A 16,761-nucleotide genomic window follows, 5' to 3' on the forward strand; every position below is an offset into this window, starting at 1 on the left:
CTTGCATTCATAAATACACATACTAGGGCCAATTAAACTACCAGCATGTCTTTGGAGTGTGAAGGGAAATCGGAGTACACAGAGAAAAAAACATGGAAGAACAGAGAGAACATGCAAACTCCATGAAGGTCATGCAAACTCCATGAAGATAGTGCTGTGGTTGGGATTCAACCCAACGACCCTAGTGCTGCTAGGCAGATGTGCTAACCACTTAGCCACTGTGCTGCCCAATATTTCCCTTTAGATATGGTGAATAATAAAACCTAATAGAGATTATAAGCATTCCCCACTCTATTTAAAACTACAAAAAAAAATAGAATAAAAATGAGCATTTATGAATAAGAACATCTTGCAGTCTGTGTATGTCATTTTCCAGTAAGAGCCTGGAACAAGCTCCGGTTGCTAAAGGCAATGCTGTTTTTTCAGACAGTTTGCATTTTCAGACAAATTGTTTTTTCAGACAAGAAGCATTGTGAGGATGTCAGTGCAGATGCTTTTTGGAGTTGGTAATTTGGTTAATTTCTCTACTTTGATTACCTGCCTCTCTGACATAACATAAAGGTATGTGTTGTCAGAGGAAAAAGCCATGTCTCTTAGAATAGGACTTCCATCTCTCATCACAGGTACCACTTCATACTGAATGCCACCATATGGAGGACCATCTGCACGAATCTAAGAGAAAAAAAAACAGTCAAGTTAATTTTTTTATTCCTTTAAAACATTTAAAAGTAAGTTAAAGTATAGGCTACGCACTTGTTAACCAGTATTTGTAGGAATTGTTTTCTCATTAAAATACTATAGAGTAACAAATGTATTATTGTTCTCATATTTTCAATATAACTTAAACATTCTTCATAATTACTAGTTTATTATAATCCATGGTAACCCATAAAGATTCATTATTAACTTCTTGTTAATCTACACGTTTTATTTTGAAATCATATACAGGATTTTGAACCATAAGTAACATATTTTATGGGCTAGATTTGTTTTATCTATTCCTCATACATTTTATGAACAGATATTTTTGATGGGTCATTCAATCTTCTTTCTATCTTAATATAGATAGGTATAACCACTTGTCTAAACTGACCCTTTTATTGTAATGTGTATGTAAAGCCCTGTTGTATGTGCTTCAGTAAGGTGATTTTCCTTCACTTCTTTTACCAGAGAAAAAAAAAGGGTGACAATTTAAAATGCTGTGTTTTCATTAACTTTATATACCAGAAACAATGATCACCAAAACCAACAGTGAGGAGAAATCTCCTTGAAAGAGATACAGACAGCAATAAAAACAGACAGTACTTCTAACCATCGCATTAGGTTTAGTGAATTTCTGCTTTATTGCTAGATGAAAAGACAAGATATATATACACACACTGTACATAGTGTACATTCACATCAGTCCCTGTCCTCAAGGAGCGAACAGTCTAAGGTCCCTAACTCACATTCATATCTACACATACTAGGGACAATTTAGACAGGAGCCAATTAACCTACCAGCATGTCTTTAGAGTGTAAGAGGAAACTATGTCCAGGGAGAACATGCAAGCTCCAGGCAGGTAGCTCCATGGTTGGGATTTGAACCAGTGACCCTATTGCTGCTAGGCGGAAGTGCTGACCACTTAGCCATTATGCTGCTCATTCACCACAATTTCACCAGAAATGATCACCATATTTTTAACATTTAAACAGCCAAATGTGCTAATTCCAGACCTATGTGATATTTAGGTTTGTGATTACAGAATTTTGCTTAAAATTTTTATATGAGTTAAATAAGTAATACACTTAACATGTTTTGGCCATCAGATTATGACATCTTGCATTTTTATTTAGAATAAGTAATGTACATTCTTACTATGACCTTAAGCAAACTTATTTACACTTTATGGTTACATGGTGGTAACATGTGCAACATCACAACACACATTGCATGCATTAGTACGCTTGAATGACCCCCTTAAGACATGCTTTGCAACACTCTACGGTGCATGAAAAGGCACTATTGTGTGTTGTGATACACTGCATTGGAAAATATGCTGAATTTTGTTTGAACAGACCGCCTTACAAAAACACACCTTAATGCATGACAACGCACACTGACACAGTGCATCTAAATGGTATACTGTGAATGCACAAATGTGGACAGATCTACCGCTGTTTGTAGGTATGACTTGGCTGAAAGACTGAAGTGGCACATCCATGAAGTCTTTCATTCTTTCCTTTTGAGATGACTGAAGCACCAGCCAGATAATAGAGGTTTCTTAACAGATTAATGTTAGAAAACATTCCAACACTGTAAGGTTGTAATTACATTTTGTATCCTTAAATAGGAATTATATATTTAAGTGATTGATATTTTATAACTTCCTTAACAGCTTTCCATGTGCCAGACCTTAACTGATGAACTCTGAGTTGGTTAACTCTTACATGGTCTACATCAACAGGTAGACTAACAAAAAAGTTTCACATTTCTATTTTAACTTTAATAACTCAGGGAAGCAAAAATAAATGTTTAAAGTACAGTTAAAGTCTAAAACTTTTTTATGAGACACGACAGGAAATGCAAGAGCTGTTGCTGCAATCACTGTACCCGTTAAACTATTTCCCATGTATTTGCAGTGTTTCAACACTTCTCAATTCTCTACCAAATGAAAAAAACATTACTTTAGTTATACTTTCAACATTACATACTACAACAGGGGTTTCAAAACAAAGGGCCAGTTTACTGTTCTTCAAACTTTATGGGGGCTGAACTGTGTCCAGTGGGATTAGAAAATGCTCCAGCATCAGTGGAAGTACACAATGCTATGGGCTTGTTGGTCAGTGGAAGAAAAAAAATACATAATTGATGTCAGTGGAAGAATTAGTTCCCCATATCTGGTGTCAATGGGAGGAATAGTGTCCCATTGTTGGTATCAGTGGGAGGAATAGTTCTCCATCTTTGGTCTCAGTGGAAGGAATAGTCCCTCGTATCAATGGAAGGAATAGTGCCCAAAGGGCCTGATAAAGATAAGCAAAAGGTCACATCTGTCCCGTGGGCCACAGTTTAGAGACCCTGGTACTACAATATAGAGACTATCACTGTATCCTACAGTTCACTGTTTGCTAAATACTATACCCCACAGCTCAGATTCCTCCATCCACACTGTAGGAAGAAATGGGGAAATCAAATGATTTTTCCATGCTCAATCAGCTAGCTGAACAAAAGAAACTCAAGCCTTGCATGGCTACTTTTACCCATCCTGTGCTTGCAGGACTTTCTTTAATTCTTGTTAAACAAATGATTATTAAAAATTCTAGCCTTGAGGGGGCATGTCCAAGATGGCGACCGGGCCGGCTGCTTAATCAGGAGCTCCGGCCAAGCAGCAGCTGTGATCGGCGGTGCGGAGGTCCCGCTGAGACAGCGGTGACACAGCGGAGGGGTGTGGGGTCGTTTTGGCCCCCCCTTCGCGGCATCGAAAAGTTGTGGCCTTGCGGCCTTTTGAAGCCACGGGACTCACGTCATCCCGATCCAGGACCCAGCAGCAGGGTGAGTGCAGACTGGGGAGGAGGAAGGTGAGTGCTGGCACCACACCTACCTCACCCGGTCCTCCGAACGCCCGCACAGCCTACTGGGCTTCCCCCACCTGGACCCAGAGACAAGGCCTGATATAAAGGCCCTGAGGCACACTTATAAGCCTGAGGCCCCCATTGGGCCTGCAGCTGCACAGTACCCCAAAGCAGACGCCTAGGAGACGGAGCAGTGCTAGTTGCAGCCCCCCCTCTTCTCCCCCCTTGCAGGGTCTGGGGGAATCTGATACAGTTGACATCTCACAAAAGGAGCCTACACATTCTTCAATTCTGCACCTAGTTTCATCCTCACAATCTCAGACGCCTGCATCTGATACCCCGTACCCCCCTATTTGTTAGTTCACAAGTTTACAACTATTGGGGGGCCTACCCTAAGCCCAGGCAAATGACAACCTAATTACTACAGCCCTGATACACGGAGGCGGATACATGTAATACAAGGAAGGAGGGACGCAGCTGAGATGGGGAGAGCAGATAAGAGAATAACCACCCCGCGGTCCAGATATCCTCGCCAGCCGAGTGGCCCTACCAGTCGTAGCATCCCGGAATTATTCCGGTCTCAGACCCCGGAACACTCTGAGTCTGACGCCGCAGCCTCTCCACCACATCAGCCTTGCGGAGTGTCTTGCTCTCACAGCAAAAATCCGACCGCGACTTCCGCAGCTGGCCATCCTGAAACCTCCCCTCTCACTATAGGGGATTTGAAAGCAGTAGCATCAGATATTAAGGAGACCCCCTCTGCTGCAATCGCTGAGATACATATTGACATGCAGGCAGTGGCCCAAAGGCTTGAAGCGGTAGAGGATAAAGTATCCATTCAGGAACTTGCCATTCATAATATGCACAAACTGGTGGATACGCACACTATGCACTTAGGAGAGCTTGACCGTCATATTAAAGATCTTGACAACAGGGGACGGAGACATAATCTCAGGGTGCCTGGTGTCCCTGAAGCGATTCAGTCCGGCCATCTCACGCAAACGGTACTGGCCATCTTCAATGACCTTTTAGAGAGATCGCTAGAATCTCCAATTGAGTTGGAACGCATCCATAGGGCACTGTGTCCGAGAGGGAGAGACGCTGACCCACCGAGAGATATAATATGCTGGTTAGTCGACTTTCGGCTTAAAGAAGAAATATTACACAGAGCAAGAGGTCGCAATCACATGCTATAAAATGGAGCAGAAATCAAGCTTTTTCAGGACCTCTCTCATCTCACTTTGCAACGCAGAAAGGACTTGCGCTCCAGAGGGATTGCTTACCGCTGGAGATTTCCTTTTGGTCTCTCAGCAACACATATGGGACGTTCAGCCCTTCTGAAATTCCCAGAGGATATTGCACCATTTTGTGAAGCTCTTGATATTCCTATTATAGACTTACCTAACTGGTCAAGTAATCCTCACCTGCCTCCCTCGCCAGAAGAAAGTCCAATTGAAGCTTAATCGGCTGGACATCCTGGAGGAGCAAGAAGACGCAGACCGTCTCCACGCCTCTCGTCCTCTCCTGTCCGAAGAAGACTCATCACTGGGGACAGTCTTCCACCCTCACCAGCCCACCGTAAGCAACTTCATGATTGACTTTGCTAAGTTCCCCTGCTTTTCCATGTTTCTGCATTGCCATCCCTTTATTTGTTTGGTTATTCGCACACCTAAACATTCATGTCTCACGGCCTCTATTTGAATTGGGATCTTAAGGCACCTCGAATAGAGTACCTCCCGCCATGGGGTGGGAAATGCGGGTGTGTGTATTGTAGGGTCTCTCTCCTTACACTCATTGTATGTTTGTTATATGGGTTTACCACCGTTGCAAATAGATACGGAGACCATAACCGAGCTGCATAGTATTGACATCCCTAGAGCTCTGGCCCATAACCTCAACAACTTTAACACTTGGTTTTCTAGTTCGTGGTGGCCCAATACACCTTCCTGATAGCCTTAAGTGAGCCTAGAATCTTTATTAGCCTGGGTTTTAGTGACGTAGGCTGCTAATTCACCGCCAAGTTGACCTGTATCGTTGAATCCTGGTACTTATAAACATTAGTACCTCTGTATGAGAACTTTCCCATGACCATAATCTTGGGTCTATGACAGGGTAGTCTATTGAGGCCTTCCTAAATGGTTCACCTAAAACACACAGTGTATACCCCATTAGCTCCTTCAGTATGAGCTTCATATTTTCGTTTGCTTGTTTCTGGCACTGTTCTTGAGGGTCGGTACTGGGCTGCCTAGTAGAATTACGATTCTTATAATACACATAATGGTTCACCATGAGCTTTTTGAGCACCTATGACCACACAGAGACCCCTTATTGATGGTACAGCTTCCCACAACAGCCGTGAGCGTTCTACGATTTGGGTGGCATAGCTTGCTATATCAGACGCAATGTATTAATACCAGTTTTCCCATTACAACATCCCCCCTTGGGCATTTCCTCCCCCTCCCTGTATACTTAATTTGCCTCTGTATTACTCCCAAATTGGGTGTAGACTACTTCACTGGCTTATTTACTCACTGACCTTGGACGAAGTGTTGAATTCAATCTAAGGCAGGTGGCCTTCATAACCTTCGGTTAATTGCAGGTTTGCCGTTCTTTTAAGGTTGTCTTATTTATATGTATCTGATTCTCTTAGGAATGCGCTCTCAACAGGCCACAGTTCCACGACACTTCTTCAGTGACTGCTCCCAACCCCTTGTACATGTAGGTTAACCTACAATCGTGGAAGTGACCTGTTGTATAGCGTATTGAGTCTTAGTTGGGACTACTAAACCCCTGTAACAATCACGCTGCTTTCACTGGATCCAGTGAATAGTAGAAATATTTTCACCGAATGACTGAGATCATTTTGACTTAGGCATAATCTAATGGAATCCACATGGATCTAAATTCAATTTGAGCTATCTCTTGCTCTCATGCTCTCATGCTCTCAATTTCCCTATTGCCATTATTGTATGTTTGCCTTATACCTATGTTACTTTCTACTACATAACAATACCACACTGTCTTCCTGAGAAGGAGCTACGTCCTTATAGATATATTACTACTATCATTCCAGATATAACACCCCTATAGCTTTATGCACTTGCTGACCCAAAAATTCTAGCCTTATGCTGGACTCTGTAAGGGGGTAGAAGTATTTTGAGAGCATGGAAATGTCATTATTATATAAAATTAGAATATCCTTACACTGGGAATGAACAGCAAGGAGTCCTTTAAACACAAATAAATGAGACTTTCATTAAGTGAACTACTTCCTCATTTCCTTATGCTGGACATGAACACCAAGTCCTTCAGCTAGTGAAGAAATAACTTTCTCATAAGAGCAGAGTACTTTCTAACCACTAGGAATAAAACTAGGGCACCCCTATTACATATAGTGTAGTATCCTGATTTACGTGACTGCATATTGCACAATGAATTAGCTACAACAGGAAATTGTACTTTCAGCTAAATGACTATGCAGTGTAGCAGAGGTATGTTCCTCAATACTGGTTAACCGGAATAAAAAAATCCTTTAGCAGGTAAATCAGTTCTCATATATGCATTTCAACTAGGTAATAACCTGGTTGTCTAGAATTTTAAGGTGTAACGCAACACTGATGCTTAGATTAGAACAAATGTGACACATTTGCTCTATTGTGAGTCTTTAAAATGCCCACAGGAAAACAGAAATGGCACTGGGAAAATGCACTAAATCATCTAGATTCTGGCACACTGTTAAATCTCCATTGCCTTTAGGCAGAAGGTGATAATTTGCATTCTGTCTGCATGTGACAGGATTTGCACTTTTAAAAGGCCATTTGACTGCAACAAGATGTTACTGTATCTGAGAGACACACTGGAGAATGAAACTGACATGTGTCTAAAGACAAACCAGCCAAACAAACCACAGGATTTTAGTAGCCCATTGGTCTGTTGTGACATAGATACTGCCAAATTCTGTCCAACAACCTAGCCCAAAGCAGTAGGGTAATAGCAAACAGTAACTAACAGCTTCATAAGAAGATAAATATTCCCAATTTTCCTCATAAATTGAAGGGCTGAGGCACAGTGGTGATAGAGAGCAGATTCCTCTGTTTAAGTATTATAAATAAGATAATTTGTATAAAGGTCCCCTTTCATATTAAGAAAGGAAAAATCCAAGCTGGAAAATATCGTATATGAAGAAAGCTTCCAAACTTGGAGGACCACCATATCACCCTTTATGTAAAACCTACACAGGGCCAACACTCCGTGGTCTGCATAGCCACAGTATCCAAAAATAGCTGCCAAACACCAGAAATAACCTTATGTTTGGCAAAACACCCATGTGGCCAACTAGATTAGAAAACAAACATCACGTGGCATGAAACTGCTTGTATAGTCAATGACTGCACACACAAACGCAAGTATTTAATGTAACAATCACGCTGCTTTCACTGGATCCAGTGAAGAGTAGAAATATTTGCACCGAATGACTGAGATCATTTTGATTTAATCTAATGGAATCCACATGGATCTAAATTCAATCTGAGCTATTACAGATATAAAAACTGGTTAATCAGGGCTACACACAGAAGAACCCAAGGTGCTTCTTAAGGGTTTCTAAGGGTTTCTTGTCTTTAAATATAATTCTAAAAATTAAGACATTTAACAAGTGATCATTAATATATAAAGCTGAATGAAGTAAGCAAGTAATTTTAAAGCATAAGTGTGTGCCTGGAAAACATTAAAGTGATTATAAAGGTTAAAATTAAAAAAACAAACATGTTATACACTCAGCTGCCACTTTATTAGGTACACCATGCTAGTAAAAAGAAAATATCCTCCACACCATTACACCACCACCTCCAGCAGCCTGTTGATACTAGGCAGGATAGATCCATGCTTTCATGTTGTTTCCACCAAATTCTGACCCTACCATCTGAATGTCACAACAACCAGCCAGCCCATTCTCCTCTGACCTCTGACATCCAACATCAGCAAGGTATTTTCGTTCACACAACAGCTGCTCATCGGATATTTTCTGTTTTTCACACCATTCTCTGTAAACCCTAGAGATGGTTGTGCATGAAAAACCAAGCAGATCAGTAGTTTTTGCAATACTCAGACTTGTCTGTCTGGCACCAACAACTATGCCACGTTCAAAATCACTTAAATCCCCTTTCTTCCCCATTCTGATGCTCGGTTTGAGCTTCAGCAAGTCATCTTTCCAACGTATACATGCCTAAATACATTGAGTTGCTTCTATGTGATTGGCCAATTAGCAATTTGTGTTACCAAGCAATTGAACAAGTGTACCTAATAAAGTGTTCGGTGAGTGTATTTACCTGCTTTGTGCAATGGTTTTTCACAAAGAAGCACTGATCCTCTTCTTTTTGGGTCCCCCCAGCAGTGGTCTTGGCTCCTCGCCCCTGCTGAGTGCCCCCTGTAACAAGTTTCTTCTTTCTAACATTGTCCATTCACACACACTCGACCCTGCTCTATGCTCTCTACACACTGACTCACTGGCTGTGATTGACAGCAGCAAGAGCCAATGGCTCTCACTGCTGTGTAAGCCAATGAGGAGAGAGGGATCTGGGGAGCTGTGGCTCTTATACATATTACCGGATCGAGAAGGGGCTCAGGTAATTATAAGGGGAGCTGAGGGGGAGTTGCACCCAGAAGGTTTTTTTACCTTAATGCATAGAATGCATTAAGGTAAAAAACCTTCTGCCTTTAGAACCACTTTAAGACCTCATGTACAGCGCTGCTCCTAAATGTGAATTAGGAGCTTTTGGTGTTTTTTTGCCCTGAGCTCAATTGAATAAAAGCCTATGTGTCCATGTACTCATTGGTTTTACCAGAGTTTAGGAGCAGCAGAGTTTAGGGGCAGTTAAATGTTCCTCTCCAGAACGCAATTCTTCTGTGAGTTAGGGACCTTAGATTGTACACTTCTTGAGGGTTAGGGACTGATGTGAATGTACAATATATATGTAAAGCGTGGTGTAAATTGATGGCGCTATATAAGCACCTAAAAAAAAAAATAAATAAATAACTGTACCCATGACACTGATTACACTGAACAAAGCTCAGTCTTAAAAAATATATTTTTAGACAAAGAGTATCCATTGGAAATAATAGGTAAAGATTATAACCATTACCTAAAAGGTAAACCTTAAAAAAACAGTAACCATTCTATCAGATTTATTACCACAACCAAGATGTCAGGATGAAAAAAATATTGTCAAAACATTGGAACATCTTATTAGAAGATCCCCATCTAAAAAAACTGGGCTCCCAGTCTCAAGAACAAAATAGCCACTAGTAAACTTCCTAACTTTATGTCCAATTCCTCTGCAACTTGTCTTATACCACTTATGGGCATGTATCAATGTCATATGTCATAAAGCTCTCTGCAAAATATGTTCATTTGTCACAGACGGACAAAAAGATTACACGATAAACATTAAGACCTATAAAATTGCCAACTTTTATAATTGTTCGTCGAATTTTGAAATATATTGTCTGTCCTTTCCATCTGGCAAATCCTATCTGGGCTGCACCATACGTCCACTTAGAAAACGATATGGAGAACACAGACAATTAATCAAGGAAGAGAAAGACAAACACAGTATTCCTCGATATTTTGCAGAGTACCACCAGCAATCCCCTAGAGGACTCCGAGTTTGGATAATAGAACAAATCCCTAACACTTTGCTAGAAGCTGAGTGATTCCACAAATTATGGATATACTCTTTAGATACTCTATTCCCCAGTGGTCTGAACAAGGAACTAGACATTTCTACCATCATTTAGTTATTGTTTTTTAATGGTTATAATGCACATAGCCATAATTCTATATGCATTTATATACCCTTCTTTTATTCTCAGGTAATGCCTATCGATTTAAAATTATTGATTTATGGGGGTGGCTGGTCCATATCTGGGTCATTTTCCTTCTTTTATTTTCTCTGCAACCAATTAGTATACTGTCACAAGTTAGCCTGCAGTTTCTTGTTGTGTATTCTTACCTCCTTGCTGCAGTGCTGTTCCTGATCCCTTTCACATTTGTGTTTGTCTGTGCTCACCTATGGGCATCGTCTGCTGTTCTCTGGGTTTTATTTCCTTCCCTTCCCTTCCATCACTTCCTGGTCCGCCTCCTTGTTTGCCTGCCTATATAAGACATGCTCAGTCTAGGCCACTTTGCCTGAGCAAATTCCTAGTTGTCTGAGCTCCTGTGTGTTGCTATCTCCTGTATCCTGCATTGCCTACTCGTGTACTGACCCCGGCTTCGTTCTCTAACTGTGCTTGTTTTCCGCCTGTCCTGACCTCGGCTAGTCTATCGGATTTCCGCTTGTCTCCTCCCATTGAACTCTGCTCCTGCGAGCGGCCTCCTCATCCTCAGCTGTGGGTGTACCCGGGGGCCGTGACCTAGTCCCAGCTTGCTGCAAGTCCATTCCCACCATCAGGGGCTCTGGTGAAGCAGCAGGCTGGGGCTTAGGCTCCACGCCCTGGGGAACCTCGAGTTGACTATCTACAAGGGCTCACTACCACAGGTGCTGACATATACGAGTTTCTTATACATGTTGCTTTTTGATTTTTTTTATATTGCATATTTGTTTTTAGTCATCACACTTGCTTCATGAATTTTGTATATTATATTGTTTATTTAGAATTTGCCTGCAGCCTCTTGGTACACGTCCCAGGTCCCAGGAGGCTACAAAATCATTCAAATAGCACAGTGTGGATCACACATGTGCAGTGGGGAGCCTGCTGTGAAGCTACAAGAAATTGCAGCCGAGATACTGAAGACTGGTCAGCCTGGGTCAGGACAGAGCTGCATCCCTGGACAGGCACGTGTGCTTTTATTAAAAGTCAGATGCTACAGTATTTGGGCTGCTGACGTTTAATATTTTACAAAGTGACTGACGTTTCTCTTTAAAGTGTATGCAAGTGCAAAAAATGAACTTCTCTTTTTTTGCACTTTTTTAGTGTTCTAAATATACCATTGACCCTGCTGTGAGCTCCTACACAAGTTGCAGTGTTATTTCAAGCAGTGCTATCAGCACTGAACAGTTTACAGCACAGACAGAACAGCTTACCCTTTTGTTATAGAAATGAGAGGTGGGGAGGTGTTCTGTGGTCATAACTAGGGATGCACCGATACCATTTTTTGATTGTCGGGTATGAGTACTGATATTTTCGGTCAAGTACTCGCCGTTATCGAGTACTGACACTTTGCGGTGCGATTTGCATCCATACAAAATGTATGGATGCAAACTGCACCGCAAAGAATAGCATGCGATTTGAACAGGAATGTTATTCCTGTCCAAATCGTATGCGGTTTCCCCATTGTGCTTGTGTGAACCCAAGCTTGTCATGAAGATCACACAAGAGCAGCGTGGGAAACCTCCCTGCACCTATCCCATGCTGAGCGGAGAGTGGGAGAGAAGGGCGTGTGGGGATGTATACCTTGGTGTCAGCCATCGAAGGACCATCAGATACTCTGGATTCTCAGCTGTAGGAGAGAGGAGAGAAAGCCGTAGTAATGCTCCAGATTCTCGGTTGCAGGAGAGGAAAGAAAGTAATGGGATTTGAAAGTCACCTAGCCTGCACTATTCGCACTGCACTAAGAGGAGAGAAAGCCGCAGGGATTTCAAACATGGCAGTGCTGGCCAATCAAAAGCCGTCTAGCCGTACTGTCATCCTTGCAAGCTGAGAATCCAGAGCATCTGTCTCCATCCTCTGCCTGACAGCCGAAACCAGTATATACACACCCCACATGTCCTTTTCTCCCACTCTTTGCTCATGGGATCGGTACAGGGAGGTTTCCCTGGGTTCACACAGGAGCGGTCGTGGAAACCGCATAAGATTTGGACAGGAATAGCATTCCTGTTCAAATTACATTCTATTCTTTGCAGTGCAATTTGCATCCATACATTTTGTATTGACGCAAATTGCACCGCAAAGCATTGGTTTGGGTATTGGGAGCATTTTCATGAGTACTCATGAAAATAGTTAGTATCTGCAGCAATACTGATACCGGTATAGGTGCATCCCTAGTCATAACACAATTTATGTGATGTGTATTACTGGCAGTATCACCTTATAAGAATAAAAAAAGAAAATCTAATAAAGCCACCACAACTAAGGATTAGTAAGCGTCAATACTATACATTTTTGCTCTAGGGTTTAGGCTTGGGTACACTTCAAGATAATGTGACTTATAACAAGAGTAAATAATTTGAGAAACCCTACATTAGATAACTGACCCACTTTTCACTTTTCTATATCTAAAATTAAGTGGAGTCATCACAGGTTTGTGGATTGTTAATGGCTAAGCAGAGGGAGGGGGCAGAAGCACAAAACTGGAACTGCTTGTTGTATTACAGTAGAAACTGTTCTGAAGCACCTGGGAGCTAGAAGAGAGGCTGCATCTTTTAGTTCTGGCAGCTGCTTAATGGTGCCTTAGGTTGGGATTTAAATTCACTGTCTCCTGATTTCCCCCCTGCATCTGCTGTAAGATGTTGTTTAGAAGCTCATTATGAAGGGGCATTAACAAACATGGGCAAGAAATGGATGCCTGTCTAGAAGACCTACTTAGTCTTTCACACTCTAACCTCTGTGTTTTTCATTGCAAACAAAACAGTATAATGAATATTTTTCTGCTCCAAAATCTACAAAAAATTATTTCTAGTGCTGAAATATAAAAAGGAAAGGAAAGGAAACACTGAAGAAAAAGAACAGAATACATTCATGCACCATTTCCTAATTCTAAATATTACAGGTTTTAATGTAAAGACTAATGCACCACAAGCAAGTTCATGATCAAACTGAAAATCATGGTCATGATGCTGTGGAAGAAGTCGACTGAATTGTAGTCATACAGAGTGTAGTGAACATATATCATGCAGAGAAAACAACTCTGGCAGTGTGAAAATGACATTCAAAGAACTGTAGAACCAGAGTCAGTTGCTACTAAGGTGGTAAGTCACAATTTAAGTTCTGTGCTCATTGAGAAAAGCTTAGAAGTAAAAGCTCTGCAAGAACAGTCACCTCCAGCAGAACAAAGGCGTATTAGTTATTCTCATGATGGTGCCTACTGGAGAAGTGATATATCAGAAAGCAGGAATACTTCTCTCTAAATCCCATGAATACTTCTACAGATCTTTCAAAAAGAGCATATGTTGATGGTACAAGATTTTTCAGCCAAGACTTATTTTTTGAGAACGATAAATGATAAAATAATTCCCTGTGATTGGCTGATATAATCTCAACAGGCAGTGGGGTCTATTTACTAAAGCTGGTTTACTCAGAATCTTCTGCATAGAAACCAATCAGCTTCCAGCTTAATTGAACAAACTGAGATTAGAAGCTGACTGGCTACCATACACAGCTGTATGAGATTCTGAGTGAACCAGCTTTAGTAAATAAACCCCAGTGTATTCTGTGTATCATGTAAACTTTAATTTGGAGCATGCATTAGGGAGAATCCAGTTGAGATTTAATGCACTTTTAATATAAACAGCCTAATGAACAAAAATACTTGCAAGTTTTAAGACTGGTTGCAGCTGTTCTGGGGTGCCTAGGGCTCATTGTCTAACCTGATCCATTTTGAAGAACATATGTAAAAGTATGGAAGATCAGGAAGAGGCAAATGCAAATACATGTCTTCAAACTACAGTTGATGAGTTTATTTTTACACCAGAGAGAACCTAAAAAACATATTGTTACATGTACTTGTATGTCTGTTATATACAATGTTTTACAAACTAGAATTCATGAAGTTAATCCTTTCAATCCTCTCATGAATTTAATCCTCTCTGTGTGTAGGAAAAAAAAAATACATGTCCTTCTCTTCTTCAACCTATTGATAGGATAGGATAGGAAATCGATTTAGCAAAGCTTCTCTAAACATTTATTTAAAATTCTCGCCACTTACGAAATAGACTGCCCATTCTGATGCTCCAAGATCATTACCGAAAGATTTTGAGCAGACAAATGAATATCATCATAGGCCTGAAGTATTGTTAGAATACCTAAATGGTTTGAAACCTGCTATTCTGCTTGTTGTATGGAGGCATATACTAGAAAGAATGCATGCTACAAGTTTTTCTTTTTTTCTGTGGTTGCATTCTGCAGTGTGTGTACCCAAAACTAACACCAGGAACAATAGAAAAGAGAGCACACAGTGAAGTACACAAAAAAAGTGCATAGAGTGTATCAGTCCAAACCCTGAATCACCTTTCCCTAGGGCGAACAACTCTTGACAGGGGCAGTGTACTTTTGGTCTACTTGGCTGAAACCAGGCAGAGTCCATTCTCTAGGGACCAGCTGAGGCAAGGTCCACCCAGGTACTAGGTGTGGGGGGGAGGTAAAGTTCCTGATCATAAGGCTACGTGCCCTCTAAAGTGTCATGTACAAAAATTGTTAAATAAGTAAGAGCTTCCAGGTGCATCTTATACAAAAGACCCAGCCCAGGAGGCAAATGTGCAAGCATGCTGTGAACTTGGTGCTATATTAAAAACCTAAAAACCCCAGTAGAATTTATGACACTCTTGGCCTGCCACTCAAGGGGCATGAGCATAGTGTGCTTTCTCATTCTGATCCCAGAACGAACAAGGGCAGTGCTATTCCTACCAGGAAGGCATTAGCACCAGGGGATCCTGCTTACAAATGAAGACAAGCCTGGGGCACCAGACCAGACCTATTACAGCAAAGAAAACTAACCCATATCTCCATCCACCCAAACATATATTCTCCATAAAATGTGTAAATGGCCAAAACTACACATTTACCTTTGGCACATTCAACACTAACTGACAGTGGCTGTTTACTGCAGAAGAGAAGTACAGTACTTAGGCTAATACTTTATAACAATACTATCAAGGCGATCTTGTGGATGCTTTCATGGAATCATTTCTGTGATTTGACCCCTCAGACTTAAAAAGAGTCCCATGGCCACTAGCAAAAAATCTTCCCCAATCTCGTAACCATGCTGCATATTTTTTGTGTATACCTGTTGCCAACGCTAAACGCTATATCTTTTTCCTGTCTCAAGAGAACTAAGAAATCTAGTGAACAACAAACTATGGGGCCAGATCATCTATCAACATTGTCTTTGCTAGCTGTGAAAAATACTCTTGTTCAAAGACTGGACTTTGATGACCTTGTGGATACTTTGGCAAAGGCAAAATCATGCAAGGTTAAACTTTAATGCCTAATTCCAGACAAAATGTATTTTCAGTCATGGAGAGAGTGGATAAGTATTAGTTCTTTCAGACTTTAACTGGTGTCTGTGGTCTGCCTGGGATTTGTTTCCCCTGTGACACTCATACAGAAACAGAGCTGTTGTCACCAGGACAGAAAAGTACAGACAACAATAAATGAAAAAACATTTTCATAGATGCCAACACTTCCCATTGTTTGTAAAAGTATGTTTTTATTTGCTTACCTTGTAGAGAGATTTTCCACCGCTTCCTAACACTGACCAGAAGTGAAAGTAAAACACTCAGTATGAATATAATATCAACCTAACCAACCCAACCTAAATGCTTGGGCTGATGCTGGGCTTTAGGCTCCATGTACAGGGGACGTTTGGAAAACACTTCTGAACGATGGAAACTGACTGCTGGAAAACGTAGGTTAAAAAACGTCTGTTTAGACATGTTTGCATACCGCGTTTATGCGCGTTTGCGTTTAGAAGCGTTTTTTAAAGATAACTTCAGGAGACCTTCCAAAATGCCCAGAATGCACTGAAAAATAGTAAAAAATTAACTATTTATGACATTTTGAGAGAAATAGAGAGAGCAGAAGCAGAGAGAGCAGTATTTCTCGAGATTAGCTGTCTTTTTTTTATGGTGTTTGGATGTGTTCCAGCTCATTTCTGTGCAGAAATTATTGCAGCAGTGTCTAACATCATAAAAAACAGTGCAGCGCTCTAAGAAATTAAATAATAATAAATCAATAGCATAAATAAAATTAGTATATTAATAGTGCCAAAACACATATAAAAAATTAGTGCCAAACCATGATAGAGAAATAAAAATAAGGTGCCAAACCATAACCATATAAATGGTGTGTACACAATTAATAATAATAAATCACACTCCAAAAATACCATCCAATATAAGAAAACTTAGCAGTGCTCACATAGTGCCACAAAAAAATGAACATGAATAAATGCATCCAAAACAAATGTCCTTTTAGTGAAAAATGACATAAATCTTA

The 16,761-nt window shown here is 40.7% G+C and overlaps 1 protein-coding gene across 1 annotated transcript in view; it reads right to left on the reverse strand.

The window, feature by feature from the left end:
• PLXNA2 (plexin A2) overlaps positions 1 to 16,761 on the reverse strand; it is a 502,290-nt gene that overhangs the window by 286,061 nt on the left and 199,468 nt on the right. Inside the window, exon 4 of the mRNA XM_089668339.1 lies at positions 538 to 672. Within this exon, the coding sequence (XP_089524465.1) occupies positions 538 to 672 (135 nt within the window). The remainder of the gene's footprint in view (positions 1 to 537; positions 673 to 16,761) is intronic.

This window comes from Staurois parvus, unplaced genomic scaffold (genome assembly GCF_062004578.1).
Source record: "Staurois parvus isolate SC_StPar_1 unplaced genomic scaffold, SC_StPar_1.0 ptg000056l, whole genome shotgun sequence".
In the NCBI taxonomy this organism is placed as follows: Eukaryota; Metazoa; Chordata; class Amphibia; order Anura; family Ranidae; genus Staurois; species Staurois parvus.